This window comes from Mobula birostris, chromosome 7 (assembly GCF_030028105.1).
Source record: "Mobula birostris isolate sMobBir1 chromosome 7, sMobBir1.hap1, whole genome shotgun sequence".
In the NCBI taxonomy this organism is placed as follows: domain Eukaryota; kingdom Metazoa; phylum Chordata; class Chondrichthyes; order Myliobatiformes; family Myliobatidae; genus Mobula; species Mobula birostris.
The window spans coordinates 148,637,507-148,656,211 of record NC_092376.1 but is presented as its reverse complement, the minus strand read 5'-3'; the positions used below and the strand labels follow the sequence as shown (position 1 = coordinate 148,656,211).

General features: G+C 42.5%; 1 protein-coding gene across 3 annotated transcripts; it reads right to left on the bottom strand.

The window, feature by feature from the left end:
* Positions 1-701: 701 nt before the first annotated feature.
* Positions 702-10,582, bottom strand: LOC140200493 (TRAF-interacting protein with FHA domain-containing protein A-like). 3 transcript variants are annotated; one of them, XM_072263899.1, is made up of 2 exons: positions 10,473-10,582; positions 702-6,880 (listed from the first exon to the last, which is right to left on the bottom strand). In XM_072263899.1, exon 2 carries the CDS (start codon positions 6,855-6,857, stop codon positions 6,288-6,290), a length of 570 nt encoding a protein of 189 aa, XP_072120000.1. In that variant the 5' UTR covers positions 6,858-6,880; positions 10,473-10,582; the 3' UTR covers positions 702-6,287. The 3 variants fall into 3 exon arrangements, with proteins under 3 accessions (XP_072120000.1, XP_072120001.1, XP_072120002.1); XM_072263900.1 differs by having other exon boundaries at positions 702-6,923; positions 10,473-10,496; XM_072263901.1 differs by lacking the exon at positions 10,473-10,582 and adding an exon at positions 9,952-9,981.
* Between the last annotated feature and the right edge of the window lie 8,123 nt (positions 10,583-18,705).

Below are 18,705 nucleotides of genomic sequence, written 5' to 3'. Positions count from 1 at the left end.
CCAACCTCCCAATACTGGGGAGTCCCCAAAGTTGAATGACTCAGCTCAAAGTTGAATGACTACCATTCTAATTGGATGGCACACATTTCACATCATCCCTTATCTTCAACAATAACCCAAACAGGCTGAAAGCCGATCAGACTGCTCTTACAGAACTGCTAAATGAAATACACACAGCATAACAGTAAAAATATGAACCAGGGCATTACAGGAAGAACGAAGGGGACCTTCATTGAAATCTATTGAATGTTGAAAGCCCTAGATAGAGTGGGTGTGAATAGGATGTTTCCTAGAGTGGGGGAGTCTAGGACCAGATGACACAACCTCAGAAATGACAGACGCCATTTTAGAACAGTGATGAGGAAGAATATCTTTCGCAAGAGGGTGGGTGAATATCTGGAATACTATTATTTAGAGTATAAGTCAATGTCGGATCTCTGATATTTTTCTAATCCTTAGGGTTCTTAGGAGTTTTTATTATTAATTATGTTTATTTCAAAGTTTTAACAAAGATAGACATTTGAAACTAAGAGCTGAGAAGTAGAGCAGTGATTCAATGAATAGGAAAGATGAAGGAGACAAAGAGAAGAAGACGCCTCTGAAAAATCCATCACCATTTATAATCCAGCTAACAGAAATTCCTTAGATAAGAATAGACCAATCAATGGTTGCACAATTATATCACGTGAGTAATGCGCCAACATTTAGCCAATGAAAAATGAGAAAGGTGATAAACCATTATGTAACTGCTATACTGCTTTCTGTCAGTAAGTGGGGCCAAACCACAACATACTGTGAAAAATACATGAGTTTGTTAAAAAAAAAGTACAAATTATGATTAAACTAGGACTTTCGTCGTATATTAATTCATCTAATATCTTATAAAAAGTATTTTAAAAACAGTGGATTCCAGCAGTTTCCCCTTTTGATTCTGTAAGGGACCCTGGCAGAATCACATCTGAAAATTCAGAGCTAGAAAAACTTTCAGTATCTACGTTACAGAGTAATCAAGAACTACTTCTTAAAAAGCATTTATAGTACTGCATCATGATTGGATACATTTGTTAATGCTTATACAAGTCATTTCATGAGTAAGTGAAACAGGCAAAAATATAACAAGCATCAGAGTAAAGTCCATAATGTCCAATAATTATATTCCTGCTTGAAGTCTTCCCACAGTACTTGTCTTAATCTGGAAACACTTTAGCTTGCTTGCAGTGGCTGGCATGTATCCACTTAATTTTACTTTCTACCTTAACTTCAGGATAGATAGAGGGGCCTCAGGATAGAAGGGAGCCCTTTCAAAACAGAGATGCGGAGTAATTTCTCTAGCTGAAGGGTGGTTAATTTGTGGAATTTGTTGCCACATGCAGCTGTGGAGGCCAGGTTATTGGGTGTATTTAAGGCAGAGATTGATAAGTTCTTGATTGGACATGGGGTCAAAGGTTACGTGGAGAAGGCCAGGAACTGGGGTTGAGGAGGAGATATAAAAAAGGATCAGCCGTGATTGAATGGCAGTGCAGACTCAATGGGCCAGATGGCCTAATTCTGCTCCTATGTCTTATGGTCTTAACTTCTGAATTGGTAATTAACACTACTTGGTAAGGACCTTCCCACCAAGATTTCAAGGGATCCTTATGCATTTTCTTGACCAGAACCCACTTGCAAGGAATCAAGGTGTGTCCTCCTTCCGATGGACCACTCCAAGCAGTAGAAGCCTATTGAGAAGCAGACTAAATGGCTTGCGTCATTTTTGTACAATAATCAACCAAACTATCTGACATAACATGTATATCAGCCTATCTGAGATTAAGAGCTCCTGGTGGGTCACCCAGTCACCACTTCAAGTGGACTCAGTTTTGTTTTCTTGTTTGGAGTTGCCCTAATGCTGCATAAAACCAAAGGAAAAGCATTAGGGCATGGTACTCCTTCCCCATGACACCTAGTCAGCCGTTATTTGATGATGCCATTTATTCTTCCAACTTGTCTTGATGACTCTGGATGATGCAGGCAATGAAAAGACCATTCAATGTTCATCAGTCGACATAATTCCCACCTAGGAATATAGTCCCTAATCAGAGTTTTGGCTCTGTTTGTGGCAGTAGCTTTTCTTGCTGGGATGGCTTCCAAACATTTTGAAAATTTGTCCACTATTACTAGTAAAGAAATAAGGAAGAAATATTCTTTCAATTCTGCCCAGAGAGGATTGGCTTATAAGTGATGTTGAAATTATATGTAATAAGTTCAGAAAGTTGTGGATGGGAACTAATAAGGCAGCTGGGACTCTAGCAGCCTTAACAGTGCTACAAAAGTCTGAGAGTAATGAACTGCAAGTTCAGATAGATGCATCAAAATGCAAACGCACCAAATAGAGAATCAAACCTGTGGACTGCGTCAGCAAGTGAATGATTTAACTGACCAGTTGGAAGAAGAGAAAAAAGACAATTAAAAAAATCTAAATAGCAGATCTCTGCATTAATGGAGCAGGTGAGAGAAAAGCATGCAAAGTATGTTTGTATCAAAGCGCAATATGTATAGTTGTAAAATGAGGTGAGGCAAATCCGTGCTGTGTAGGAAAGACCTTCGGTGAGTAGTACAGTCAACCCAATGGGCGATGTTAATCGTGTTGAAAGGCAGCCAAAACTGATTAGTCACCAGAAACAGTGACACCTTGAGAAATCCAAGAAACTGCAAAGTGTTACTGACTCAGCAGAAGCCCCTTGTGGCTCAAGTGATGATGACAGTAATGAGGTAATTGGTTGGGCAGCCATGGCAAGACTTGCCCCAGCAAAAACTAAGAGAGTGAAAAAATGCAAGACTGATGAAGGAGATTATGAAAGGAGACAAAAAGTTTATCATCAACTGCCATATCCAGAAAAAAATGCTAAGTAGTCCAGGGAAGTTTCACATCCTAACAAAATGAAGCTTAAAGACTTGGGCTGAACTTCAATTAACACTACTTATAGATACAAATTGCATCCATATGATGACATTGTAACTTTAGCTACAATGCTAACAACTCAGCAAATAAACCAGTTGACCCAGCAAATTGAGGATAGTATAGGAGAGGACACACAGGATTTACCTGCCATTTGGGAAATAATTAAGGCATGGTTGGAATGACAATCCCCAATACAGATTGATTAGCAGAAAGCGATTGACTGCAACAAGAGGAAGTGATTTATTTAGGACAGAAAATTTCCCAAGCCAAACAGGAAATCACTGAAGATTGTGCGAAGGCTATTAAATCAGTAAAATCAGTCCAGCAACTTCGATCATTTCTGGGTTTGTGCAACTACAACAGAGGATGGGTTGATTCATATGCTGAAATTGCTCGACCCCTCTCCAGTCTGCTGAAAGGCAGCAAGCACTCCGATGACTATGTGACTCTTAATGAAGAAGATATGGAAGCTTTTCAAACTTTGAAGGTGGTACTAAGGACTGCACCTGAATAGGGAAACCCTGTATGTCAACAAGAAGCCTGGCTACATGACGGCAGTTTTAACTCAAGAACTTGGAGATCAACAGCATCTTCCAAGATGCAGCACAGAGTATCATAGGAAGTCATTCCTGCCTGTGGCCATCAAAGTTTACAACTCCTCCCTTGGAGGGTCAGACACCCTGAGCCGTTAGGCTGGTCCTGGACTTACTTCATAATTTACTGGCATAATTTACATATTACTATTTAACTATTTATGGTTCTATTACTATTTATTATTTATGGTGCAACTGTAACGAAAACCAATTTCCCCCTGGGATCAATAAAGTATGACTGTGACTATGACTATTTGTATGGTTGAAAGAGTACAGAAAAAATTTACAGCAATGTTGCCAGGACTGGAGGAGCTGAGATATAAGGAAAGATTCATAGGTTAGGACTTTATTCCTTGGAACATATAAGATTGAGGGGAGATTTGATTATGAGGGGTATATATAGTGTAAATGCAAGCAGGCTTTTTCCACTGAAGTTGGATAGGACTGGAACTAGAGGTCATGGGTTAAGGGTGAAAGGTGAACAGCTTAAGGGGAACATGATGGAATACTTCTTCACTTAGAGGAGCACGAGAGTGTGGAATGAACTACAAGTGGTGCAAGGGTGCATGCGAGCTCAATTTCAAGGTTTAACAGAAGTTTGGATAGGTACATACATGGATGGTAGGGCTATGGAGGTCTATGGTCCCAGCGCAGGTCGATGGGAGCAGGCAGTTTAAATAGTTTAGCATGGACTATATGGGCCAAAGGGACTGTTTCTTTGCTACGCCTTTATATGACTCTAATTGATTGCCACAGGTGGCTATGGAGGCCAGATCATAGGGTGTACTTAAGGCAGAGGTTGATAGGCTCTTGATAAGTCAGGGTGAGAAAGGTTACAGGGCATAGGGCAGGAGAATACAGTTCAATAGACAATAGGTGCAGGAGTAGGCCATTCAACCCTTCGAGTCAGCACCACCATTCACTGTGATCATGGCTGATCATCCACAATCAGTATCCAGTTCCTGCCTTATCCCCATAACCTTTGATTCCGCTATCTTTAAGAGCTCTATCCATCTCTTTCTTGAAAACATCCAGAGATTTGGCCTCCACTGCCTTCTGGGGCAGAGCATTCCACATATCCACCATTCTCTGGGTGAATAAGTTTTTCCTCAACTCCGTTCTAAATGGTCTACCACTTATTCTTAAACTGTGGCCTCTGGTTCTGGACTCACCCATCAGCGGGAACATGCTTCCTGCCTCCAGCGTGTCCAATCCCTTAATAATCTTGTATGTTTCTATCAGATCCCCTCTCATCCTTCTAAATTCCAGCGTATACAAGCCCAATCGCTCCAATCTTTCAACATATGACAGTCCCGCCATCCCGGGAATTAACCTTGTGAACCTACGCTGCACTCCCTCAATAGCAAGAATGTCCTTCCTCAAATTTGGAGACCAAAACTGTACACAATACTCCAGGTGTGGTCTCACCAGGGCCCTGTACAGCTGCAGAAGGACCTCTTTGCTCCTATACTCAATTCCCCTTGTTATGAAGGCCAGCATGCCATTAGCTTTCTTCACTGCCTGCTGTACTTGCATGCTTGCTTTCAGTGACTGATCTACAAGAACACCTAGATCTCGTTATACTATCCCTTTTCCAAACTTGACTCCATTTAGGTAATAATCTGCCTTCCTGTTCTTACCAAAGTGGATAACCTCACATTTATCCACATTAAACTGCATCTGCCATGCATCCGCCCACTCACCCAGCCTGTCCAAGTCACCCTGCGTTCTCATAACATCCTCCTCACATTTCACACTGCCACCCAGCTTTGTGTCATCTGCAAATTTGCTAATCCCTTCATCTAAATCATTAATGTATATTGTAAACAGCTGCAGCCCCAGCCTCAGCACTGAGCCCTGCAGTACCCCACCTGTCAGCGCCTGCGATTCCGAAAGGGACCCGTTAATCGCTACTCTTTGTTTCCTGTCAGCCAGCCAATTTTCAATCCATGTCAGTACTCTGCCCCCAATACCATGTGCCCTAATTTTGCCCACTAATCTCCTATGTGGGACTTTATCAAAGGCTTTCTGAAAGTTCAGAGGGAATTGAATCAGCCATGACCAGATGGTGGAGCAGACTCGATGGGCCATATGGCCTAATTCTGCTCCTATGTCTTACGGTCTTAAACACCAAGGATTTATCTTGTGGCTGTTCTTACATCTTTCCTCACTGCTCAATTCTCCCCTATCTTTTCATGAATAGAATAGAACACAGTACTCAAAACAAGTTGCCTGATCAAAATAGTGTGCCACTTAGTAAAGATTGCCTCTAATACATATTTTGTTGCTTTTCTTAACTTTATATAAAGTTTGATGAAACTGATAAAAGTATATTGTAACATTAAAAGATCATACAGGTAAATGTAGGGTAAGTTCTACTGAAAGGACGACAAATGAAAACTAAAATTCACGTACATGGTACAACATACAAGGCAGTCCAAGTAAGTTATCATGGCTCAACAGAACAGTGGTTAATGGCTTAGTGATTATGACTTACACATTAGGATTCTTATTTTACTTACTGAGCAAATATGAAACAGCTTATCTCAAGAGATATATATCTTATAAATTTAAACAGTAAATTTATCAGGTTTTAAATTATGTTGCCATAACATTAATTATATGCACTTTGTTATCTTCAGGTTGGATCCCTTATCCCTTATATAAAGCTACATCTCGCTATTGTTTTTATTCAACTTTGTTTCCTGGAGTTTTGGAGTTTTGTCCAGCAAGGCAAAGTGACCAGTATCCTGTTATAAAAACATGTATTGGTCAAGATCTTCACCAACTTCCATTGGTTCCCGTGGATCGTGCTGAAAATTAGGAGAAGACATTACAGTCTGAAAAAGATACTTGTTGTCTGTCACCTGAGAAAATGAAGGGGAGTCCTTCTTAATCACAACTTCAAACTTGGATACTGAATCACCTCCTACTTGTTCCAAGTAAAATTGAAAATCAGTAAACTGCAGTACAGATTTTGAAGGCAGCAGCTGTTTTTCTAGGTAGCTCAGTTTACGACCATTGATAGAGAGTGCAAACCTGTTACTTAGGTTTTTTAACTCAAACTGAAGTTCTGAGCTGTGAGCGGTGAGAAACGCCTGAATCTGAAACTGCAACCTGGAAACTCTTCCATGGTTTAGCTGAATGCTGCAAGTGTTCTTCCTGCCCACAGTCACCATCTCATGAGCTTCGTACTTTTGTGGCTCATTAAACTTTATAAAGCTGAAAACATCTTCTTCTTCTTCCTTTTTTCCTGGATGACGGACGCTGATGAAAAGGCACGGCACAATTTCCTGTGTGAGATTGTCACTGCTGCTGTCCATTTTCAATAGTATTCCTACTGGTCCTATTAAAGAAAGTTAGCATTCAATCACAGGTCTCCATTAAACCTGCAGACAAAAGATTTGTTGGGAATAAAAGAAAACCATATAATTCCTCTGGTTACTTGATATACTTTTCCTAACTGCTTAAAAGAGTAACCAAATATACCAGTACATACTCAATTAACATCTTAAATTTAACACCTTAAATTTTAATCATGGTCCCTCCCACATTTAAACTATCTCACAGCTGCTGCTATGTTTTGCAACTTCAAAATATTATACTAATTGATGGGAAAAGATGGGAGTCCGAAATGATGTGAGTCTTAGCCTGTACTTTCACTTTAAGCAAGGCACACGTGCATCACATGGTAGTGTGATGACCTATGCAATTCATGTATTTATACATATAACATTTATTTAAATATTACTGAAAATTAAATACACAAGTCTTTGCGGCAAAATGTTAGGCAATGGCTATCTGAGCTGAAAGTCTCACGTGGAATGTAACAGATTCCACCGTGAGACTTTCAGCTCAGATGCTAAAAATAATTGGTAAAGATATTTCTTTCTCTGGGATAAGCACTTATGAGTTGTTCCCAATCAATCAGTTAGGAAGACTAACGAGAGTAGAACTTTTGCGGTGAATGGTAGGACCCTATGGAGTGTTGTACTGAGGAATCAAGCTGTAGAAGTGAATCGTTCACTGAAAGTGGCATTGCAGGTCGTCAGGGCTGTCAAGAAAGCTTTTGGCTTTGGGTGTTGCAGCTGGTCAAGACGTCAGTGGGGCCGTATTTGGAATAGCGTGTTCGGTTTTGGCCATCCTGATAAGAGGAAAAATGCCAAGAAGTTGGAAAAAGTGTAGAGGAGATTTACTAGGATGTTACCTGGACTCTACTTACTGAGTTATGGAGGGAAGTTGAGCAGGTTGGGACTTTTTTGATTGGAGCATAGATGACATAGAAGAACAGCTATATTTCATCGAGAGTTTGAAGAAATTTGGTATGTCACCAAAGTCACTCACAAATCTCTACAGGTGTATTGTGTGGAGCATTCTGACTGACTGCATCAACATCTGATAATGGTGTGTGTGTGGGGGGGAACTGCACAAGATCGAAATAAGCTGCAGGAAGTTATAAATTCAGTCAGCTCCATCATGGGCACCAACCTCCCCAGAATCTAGGCGCAACGCCTCAAAAAAAGCAGCATCCAACATTAAGGATTCCCATCACCAAGGACATGGTGTCTTCTCATTGCTACTATCAGGGAGGAGGTACAGGAGCCTGAAGACACACACTCAACGATTCAGGAACAGCTTCCTCCCCTCTGCCAACAGATTTCAGAATAGACATTGAACCCATGAACACTACCTCACTACATTCTTGCACTACTTATTTTAATTAACTGAAAAATACACACTTCTTAATGTAATTCATAGTTTTTATTATGCGGTAGAATGTACTGCTGCCACCGAACAACAAATTCCACAACATATGCCAGCGATATTAAAACTGTTTCTGACTATAAAGGTCAGAGTCAGAGTGAATGCAAAGTCTTTTTCACAGGGTTGAGGAAATCATGAACTAGAACGCATAGGATTAAGGTGGGAGAGTAGATATTTGATAGGAACCCGAGAGGCAATGTTTTCACTCAGGAAGTACATGGAATGAGCTGCCCAGGAAGTGGTTGAGGCAGGTACATTAACAACTTTTATAAGGCACTGGGACAGGTACATGGATAAGACCATAAGATATAGGAGCAAAATTAGACTATTCGGCCCATCGAGCCTGCTCTGCCATTTCATCATGGCTGATCCATTTTCCTTCTCACCCCCAGTCTCCTGCCTTCCCTCCCTCCACATCCTTTCACTCGCTGACCAATCAAAAATCTATCAACCTCTGCTTTAAGTACACATAAAGATTTGGCCTCCACAGCTGCTTGTGGCAATAAATTCGGCAGATTCACCACTCTCTGGGTAAAGAAATTTTTCCTCATCTGAGGCTGTGTCCTTTGGTGATAGACTCTCCCACCACAGGAAACACCTCCACTCCAGCAAGGCCTTTCACCTTTTGATAGGTTTCAATGAAGTCACCCCTCATTCTTCTGAATTCCAGTGAATAGAGGCCCAGAGCTGTCAAAAGCTCCTCCTATGACAAGCCATTCAATCCTGGAATCAGTTTCGTGACTCTCCTTTGGACCCTCTCCAGTTTCAGCACATCCTACGACAAGGGTCCCAAAATGCTCACAATACTCCAAGTGAGGCCTCACCAGTGCTTTATAAAGTCTCAACCCTACATCCTTGCTTTTATGCTCTAGTTCTCTCAAAATGAAAGCAAACATCGCATTTGCCTACCTCACTGACAAAATCTGCAAATTAACCTTTAGGGAATCCCACAGGACTCCCAAGTCCCCTTGCACCTTAGTTTTGTTTTGTATTTTCTCTTCATTAAGAAAATAGTCAACCTTTTCAGTTCTTCTACCAAAGTTCCTGACACTATATTCAATCTGCCACTTCTTTGCCCGTTTTCCTAACCTATCTAAGTCTGAAATTGTGGATATCCTCTGCCTGTTCTGATTTCCTCTCACATTTCAAAGATCTGTGGGCTGGAAGGTTAATTGGCTAGAATGTGGGTTGCTAGTTAGTTGATGGAATGTTTTATGAAGTTCTGGTCACCTATCTTCTAGCAAGATATTAAGTCTGAAAGACTACAGAGAAATTTTACAAAATGTTGCTGGGACTTGAGGGCCTAAATATAGGGAAAGGTTAGGCATTTTTTTCCCTTGAGTGTAGGAAAATGAGGAGAGAGGTATACAAAATTATGAGGTGTAGATAAGGTAAATGCAGACAAGGCGCTTCCCACCGAGGTTGGGTGAGACCAGAAGTAGAGGTCATAGGTTCAGGATGAAAGACGAAATGTTAAAGAAGACCCCGAAGAGAAACTTCAGTCAGAAGGTGGTGCGACTGCGAATGTGCAGCGAGCAGCCAGCGGAAATGATGAAAGTGGGTTCGATTGCGACATTGAAGTTTGGATAAATACATGGATGGGAGGGGGATGGTCCAGTTCGACTCGGACTTATTTCACTTAAAAAGCCTTACTTGATATATAATACCGGAGTATAAACGCTCGCTCTTCTGCAACGTCATTTATTTCGGCAAAAGCTATAATTATTTTATAATCTTACGGCGCTTCGAATCACTGTTACTTAGGCGTAATTTGGTGTTTTATGCCTGCATAGGTCAAAGTCTCGTACAATACTGTCAGAAAATTCAAAAGTTTCCAACGAGTGCATGTAATCACCAGTCGCCTCTCAACAGAGCAGTAACGTTGACTCTGGTTTGCCTTTTGCAGCAGCGCGGGAAACCGAACATGGGTAATTTCCGTGTGCACCAGAGCACAATTCTGCATTGCCTAGTTATGCTTTCTGTTAAACGCGGGGGATATGTAAATTCTAAATCCCGCCTATATGCACTTATCTATCTATCTATCTATCTATCTCTCTCTCTCTCTCTCTCCCCCCCCCCTCACCAAACTCAGTCCAATTTTCTGAATGCATTATGGTACTCGAGTCGCTAGCTACCGCGCACTCACATTCATTAAACAAAAATCCCTTACTTACCCCGCGGCGCTAACTGGTGGTTTCTTAGGCGCGGATCGGAGACCTTGGACCCGCCCCGTTTAGCTCATGGCGAATACGGGAAAGAGTCCTGGTCACACCCGCTCGGCCGCAGCACTTATTCCCCAGCCCTTCCTACTGTCCCGCTCCCCTTTTCCGCCACGCAATCATTCTACGATCGGTGTCCCAGGTGCCTGCTCGCTGTTCACTGCGCTGATCGGAACCTTCGGGTAGCCTGGGAGTTATTTTCGTCCTCTGGAGATAAATAGAAAAGTAAATAAACACCGAAGAGAAGATGTACATACTGTTTGAACGGGGTCGAAGGTTGAGTCTGCATTAATTTCCTCCCTTGCAGCTGGAGACGTTTGAGTATTTTAAATTTAAAGAAAACAACCTCGATTATGGTAAATGGGATAGATTATGAATAAATCTGGTATACTAAGAAATTGTGGACCATTAGGAAAGCAAAAACTCACTATCACACGGCATAAATTCCTTGTCCTGTATATCTCTCATTCTTTCCTCACTTACAAACCCGGTTCATGACAGCAGTAGTTCTTAACTGGGGCAACACCGGACTTCTATGAAAATCATGAGGAATGAAAATGAAATGTTTTAATGCAGCTGTTTAACACTACTGACTGCCTTGCTTGGCAATTTTAGAGAACAGTTTAAAGGTCAACCACACTGCTGAAGGACTGGTGTCACACACTAGCTGAGGCAGGGATTTTCAGGCCTGGAGGTCATTGGTTAAGCAGTTACGTTTTTATGATAATCTGGTGGTTTTAGCAACATCATTACAAAGCCTAATACCTTTATTTTAATTCAAAAATAAACCTCCAGGAAATACAATTCAGTACCTGGCCTTCCTTACATCCGCAGTGTCAGCAAGTCAATACAGGATTCAAGATTCAAGTTTATTTTTCACGTGTGCATCAAAACATACAGTGAAGTGCGTCATTCACGTCAACGACCAACACCCCAGTGTGTGCTGGGGGCAGCCCGCAAATGTCGCCACGCACATTCCAGTGCCAATTATACAATGCCCACAATGCTCGGCAAAACAACGCAGAACACAACAAGCAACTAAGAGCAACAGTAATAACAGCCCCAGTCCTCCTCCCCAACCACCCATGTAGATACGCAGTCCTTTAATCCTGGGATAGGCGACTAGTTCCAGCCTCCAATTGATGCAGACACTGGGCTTCAACTTTCACACAGACTCTTGAAGACTAGGCCCCGGTCAATGGGCCTTGACTTCCTCACTTCCGATTCGTCTCATTCACTGTCGTCAAGTTAATGCATTTCATTGACAAAGCAACAGTGCCACTCATGGGGCCTCTCAACAAAACACACTTCAAGTGTTTGAGGAGCTGTTACACATGACAGGGCCATTCCATGTTTAATGGTGGCAGGACCTTGGACTGAACTCCTTCCCCACAAAGCCTTTGTGTTAGCTGCAGTAAGCTTCAGTATCTAATAGAACACAGAACTCTGTACAGAACAACACTAGCGGATTCTTCGCTCTACAATGTAGTGCCAGTTTTAATGCCAATTTATATGAAATGTCCTCTTCCTGTTTATCATCCACATTGCTCCATTACCTATATATTCATGTGTCAATCTAGAAGCCTCTTAAACTCTACCAAACTGCCTGCCTCCACAATCACCTGGCAAACATTTCAGGCACCCACTACTCTGCATAAAACACTTGTTCTTTATGTCACCTTTAAACTTCTCCCCATTAACCCCATTGACATTTCTATCCCAGAAGTGATTCTGATTGTTTACACTAACTGCATTTCTCATAATTTTAAAAATCTCTATCAATACTTCCCTCAACCACTGATGCTTTTGATAGATAGGTAGATAGATAGATAGACAGACATACTTCATTGATTTTGGAAGAACAATTTAAATTTAATCAAACCTTTCCTTATTACTCATACTCTCTAATCCAGACAGCATTCTGGTAAACCTCTTCTCTTTCCACAGAATCCATACCCTTCCTCGAATGGGGTGCCCAGAACTGCATGCAACACAGCAAGTGCAGACTGACTAAAGTTTCATAAAGTTGCAGCATGACTTTGTAACTCTTAAACTCAACACCCCTACCAAAGAAGGCAGGCATCCTTCACTATCTTTTTAATAGTCATAGTCATAGTCATACTTTATTGATTCCGGGGGAAATCGGTTTTTGTTACAGTTGCACCATAAATAATAAATAGTAATAAAACCATAAACAGTTAAATAGTAATATGTAACTTATGCCAGTAAATTATGAAATGTCCAGGACCCGCCTATTGGCTCAGGGTGTCTGACCCTCCAAGGGAGGAGTTGTAAAGTTTGATGGCCACAGGCAGGAATGACTTCCTATGATGCTCAGTGTTGCATCTCGGTGGAATGAGTCTCTGGCTGAATGTACTCCTGTGCCCAACCAGTGCATTATGTAGTGGATGGGAGACATTATCCAAGATGGCATGCAACTTGGACAGCATCCTCTTTTCAGACACCACAGTCAGAGAGTCCAGTTCCATCCCCACAACATCACTGGCCTTATGAATAAGTTTGTTGATTCTGTTGGTGTCTGCTACCCTCAGCCTGCTGCCCCAGCACACAACAGCAAACATGATAGCACTGGCCACCACAGACTCGTAGAACATCCTCAGCATCGTCCGGCAGATGTTAAAGGACCTCAGTCTCCTCAGGAAATAGAGACAGCTCTGACCCTTCTTGTAGACAGCCTCAGTGTTTTTGACCAGTCTAGTTTATTGTCAATTCGTATCCCCAGGTATCTGTAATCCTCCACCATGTCCACACTGACCCCCTGGATGGAAACAGGGGTCACCGGTACCTTAGCTCTCCTCAGGTCTACCACCAGCTCCTTAGTCTTTTTCACATTAAGCTGCGGATAATTACTGCCTTTTCCACTTGAGTACCCTCTTTCATTGAACTATGGACTTGGACCCCAAAACTCTCTGCACTACTACGCTGTAGAGAGGCCTACCACTAACTGTATACTTTCTCCTTTCATTTGACCTCCCAAAGTGCAATGCTTTACTCTTTGTAAACCCCTGACTGTGTCACCACCCACAGCTCCAATCTGCTAATTAAATTTGCTGATGACACTACACAGAAAACAGATTATTATCTGAATGGTGGCCGATTAGGAAAAGGGGAGGTGCAACGAGACCTAGGTGTCATTATACACCAGTCATTGAAAGTGGGCATGCAGGTGCAGCAGGCGGTGAAAAAGGCGAATGGTATGCTGGCATTTATAGCTAGAGGATTCGAGTACAGGAGCGGGGAGGTACTACTGCAGTTGTACAAGGCCTTGGTGAGACCACACCTGGAGTATTGTGTGCAGTTTTGGTCCCCTAATCTGAGGAAAGACATCCTTGCCATAGAGGGAGTACAAAGAAGGTTCACCAGATTGATTCCTGGGATGGCAGGACTTTCATATGAAGAAAGACTGGATGAACTGGGCTTGTACTCATTGGAATTTAGAAGATTGAGGGGGGATCTGATTGAAACGTATACAATCCTAAAGGGATTGGACAGGCTAGATGCAGGAAGATTGTTCCCGATGTTGGGGAAGTCCAGAACGAGGGGTCACAGTTTGAGGATAAAGGGGAAGCCTTTTAGGACCGAGATTAGGAAAAACTTCTTCACACAAGGAGTGGTGAATCTGTGGAATTCTCTGCCACAGGAAGCAGTTGAGGTCAGTTCATTGGCTATATTTAAGAGGGAGTTAGATATGGCCCTTGTGGCTACGGGGGTCAGGGGGTATGGAGGGAAGGCTGGGGCAGGGTTCTGAGTTGGATGATCAGCCATGATCATAATAAATGGCGGTGCAGGCTCGAAGGGCTGAATGGCCTACTCCTGCACCTATTTTCTATGTTTCTATGTTTCTATGTTACACTGATTGGCCTAATCTCTAGTAATAATGAGGCATCACCCTGACTCAGTGGTGTCAACAAAACAACCTCTCTCTCTCAATTTCGCAAAAACAAAGGAGCTGGTTGTGGACTAGAGGAGGAATGGAGACAGGTTAGCCGCTGTAGACATCAATGGATCTGGGGTTGAGAGGGTGAACAGCTTTAAGTTCCTCGGCATAAACATCACCGAGGATCTCACGTGGTCTGTACATACCGACTGTGGTGAAAAAAACACAACAGCACCTCTTTCACCTCAGATGGTTGAAGAAGTTGGTAATGGCCCCAGATCCTAAGAACTTTCTACGGGGGTACAATTGAGAGCATCCTGACTGGCTGCATCACTGTCTGGTATGGGAACTGTACTTCCCTCAATCACAGGACTCTGCAGAGAGTGGTGTGGACAACCCAGGGCATCTGTAGATGTGAACTTCCCACTATTCAGGACATTTACAAAGACAGATGTGTAAAAAGGGCCTGAAGGATCACTGGCAACCTGAGTCACCCCAACCACAAACCGTTAAGTTGCTACCATCCGGGAAACGGTACCACAGCATAAAAGCCAGGACCAACATGTTCTGGGGCAGCTTCTTCCACCGGGCCATCAGACTGATTAATTCACTCTGATATAATTGTATTTCTATGTTATATTGACTGTCCTGTTGTACATACTAATTGTTACAAATTAATATAAATTGCACATTTAGACAGAGACATAAAGATTTTTACTCCTCGTGTGTGAAGGATGGAAATAATAAAGCCAATTCAATTCAATTCAACTTGTCGGGAGTAAACAAACAATGGAGGTCCCAGCACTGACCCTTGTGGAACATCACTGATCATGGACTTCCAGCTAGAATAGCAGACTTCCACCCTTACTCTCTGAACAAGTCAGTTCTGAATCCAAACTTGCAATTCACCTTGGATCCCATGCATCCTTATTTCTTGAATGCATCGCTTGGCCTGTATTCCTGCAGCCAGAAATATACCAGCTGGCATTCACTTACAGGACAGCTCTTTGCAATAGAAGACCAATAATTTTAGGGTAGACCAACATGTGGTTTTCACTGAGTTGACAATCTTAATGTTTGCCTCGGTATGTATCCCTGGGTATCCTATGTTATGCAGTTGATTTGAATGAACTTCAACAAGGGATCTTGTACTCTTTTCTAGACCTTCTTTGCAAATCGATGGTTCAATTAGAGATGGAAATAAGGACAATATTGTACTCATTGCTGTTGTCTCAGGGGAAGTATGCACTGGGATTGATTCATGGATTGCGCAGAGAAGATCTGATAGGAGCAGCCCCGTCTTTAGAAGCTAAGCAGGTTCTAATGCTTGTTAGTGAGTACAGTCTAATTGGGAAGACATCCATCATGTCCATTGTCTGAAGAGCTTGCGCGATATTCCATGGTGACCACTTCTTGACGGACCTGTGATCAAAGATGATTTTTCGTAGTCTTTTCTGCATAAGCCAGGTAGTGCAGCAAGTTGCAATAAAATAGAGCATTGCTTCATAGCAAGGCCAGATCCATCCTTTTCAACACCAGAGACAGGTAGAAATGCAGCAATTAGTGCCATTTGGTGTTTGTGTATTTTGCTTCCCTTCACAGCATGACACAGACACACACAGAGGAGGCCATCTCGACAAGGGAATTATTACATGAACCTTATCTTCCATTCTTGGATTTGCAGATGAAGTGGAAGATGGTTTGTGTGACTGTGACAGTGTAGGAGAAGGATATGGGGCACACCTATTGTGGGTGCATCAACAGCAGCAGCATTGTGCACCCAGTAACCATGTTCTTTCCACCACTGGGAGGCAGCTCTGCTTTCACGGTCTCGGTCTTGGTTGGACTGGTTATCCACTCCAGCCAATTTTTGCAACATGCTCTGGCTCTTCCAAACCAAATCCCCAGCACAAACAGGCAGTCAGACAACAGTGAAGGGAACTGAAGATTGGTCAGGGCCGCTGCCAATTAACATGGCATCACCGTTCCTGCAGTTGATTCTGGCCGTAGAGGCCATCTCAGATTTGTTGCGGATACTAATCGATCTGCGGACAAACCTTGGATCTAAGCAGAGAATGGTGACGTTATCCATATACAGGGAAGTTTTGATCTGTGTCTCCCATTGCTTGGCATTGTTATCCCTCTGTACCAACATGCTTCCTGAAGGATTTGACAAAAGGTTCTATGTCAGATATGAACACGCCAGAGAGGAGTAGGCAGCAGATTCGATGTGGAAGCATTTTGAGACCTGAGGAGAGCTAAGGTACCGGTGACCCCTGTTTCCATCCAGGGGGTCAGGGTGGACATGGTGGAGGATTACAAATACCTGGGGATATGAATTGACAATAAACTGGACTGGTCAAAGAACGCTGAGGCTGTCTACAAGAAGGGTCAGAGCTGTCTCTATTTCCTTTAACATCTGCCAGACAATGCTGAGGATGTTCTATGAGTCTGTGGTGGCCAGTGCTACCATGTTTGCTGTTGTGTGCTGGGGCATCAGGCTGAGGGTGGCAGACACCAACAGAATCAACAAACGCATTTGTAAGGCCAGTGATGTTGTGGGGATGGAACTGGACTCTCTGACGGTGGTGTCTGAAAAGAGGATGCTGTCCAAGTTGCATGCCATCTTGGACAATGTCTCCCATCCACTACATAATGCACTGGTTGGGCACAGGAGTACGTTCAGCCAGAGACTCATTCCACCGAGATGCAACACAGAGCGTCATAGGAAGTCATTCCTGCCTGTGGCCATCAAACTTTACAACTCCTCCCTTAGAGGGTCAGACACCCTGAGCCAATAGGCTGGTCCTGGACTTACTTCCTGGCATAATTTACATATTACTATTTAACTATTTATGGTTTTATTACTATTTATTATTTATGGAGCAACTGTAATGAAAATCCAATTTCCCCCAGGATCAATAAAGTATGACTATGACCATGACTTAATTTGGACTGCAGTACTGATGTTTGTGAAGAGCAGTAGGATCTAATCCCTGATTCCCTCCCAAAATTCATGTTGGAGAGCACATCCATTATGTAAGTGTGCAAAATCCTGCCAGCGGCCTTTGTTCCATATTTTTAGTTGAAGCCTCTAGTTTATTAGTCCGGTAATTTAACCACTGCATCAGCAGCTGCTATCACTTCATGATTATGGCAATAAATTTTGTTTACGTCCTCTACTGAATAAAAGGCATTCAGGTTAATTGAACCTCACATCTCGAGGACATATGTTCCATTTACAATACCAGTTCTGCAAATTGCGGCCTTCGCACCTCCATTCAAATAACAGAGTTCTTACATGCTGCATGAGATCCATTTAGTGCAGGGTTCCACTCAATGTAGCTGCAGAGTAGTAACAACAGGTTCACACATTGCCTTTGGAATACAGTTTGGGGCTTGTGTATTCAGATTTGCAAACTCTCAGATCCTAAATGTGCTGGCAGTTTGCTATGGAACTGCTGACAAAATGCTGTGGAACCTGGCACCAATAGGACCGTTCAAGGTGGGTCTTATACGGTGAGCTGTAGGGCACTGAAGGGTGCTGTAGAACAAAGGGATCTGTGAATACGGGTATATAATTCATTGAAACTAGCACCTCAGGTAGATAGGATTGTAAAGAAAGCTTTTAGCACATTGGCCTTCATCTATCAAAAGACTGAGTACAGGAGATGGGATGTCATGTAGAAATTGTATGAGGTTGGTGAATTCTAATTTGGAGTATTAGGTGCAGTGTTGGTTACCTACCTGCAGAAAAAATGTAAGTAAGGTTGAAAGAATACAGGAAAGAATTGCCAGGTCTGGAGGACCTGAGTTATAAGGAAAGATTGAATAGGTTAGGACTTTATTCCTTGGAACATAAAACACTGAGGGGAGATTTGATAGAGGTATACAAAATTGAGGGGTATGGATAGGGTCAATTTAGGCAGGCTTTTTCCACTGAGGGTGGATGGGACGACAACTAGAGGTCTTGAGTTAAGGGTGAAAGGTGAGAAGTTTAAGGGGAACATTAGAGGAAACCTTTTCACTCAGAGTGTCGTGAGAGTGTGGAACAGGCTGCCAGTGCAAGCTTGAGTTCAATGTTTAAAGGAAATTTGGAAAGGTACATGGATGGTTGGGGTATGGAGTCCTATGGCCCAATGCAGGTCAATGGGAGTAGGCAGATTTAGTGGTTCAGCACAGACTAGATGGGCTGAATGGCTTGTTTCTGTGCTGTAATTTTCTATGATTCTATTATGGTCCAATCCATTGCTCCCAAAACCATCGGGAAGCTCAGAATGGTTGAGAAGA

Excerpts from the sequence above, each read along its gene's own strand:
- LOC140200493 (XM_072263899.1), bottom strand. The coding sequence starts at position 6,857 with ATGGACAGCAGCAGTGACAATCTCACACAGGAAATTGTGCCGTGCCTT.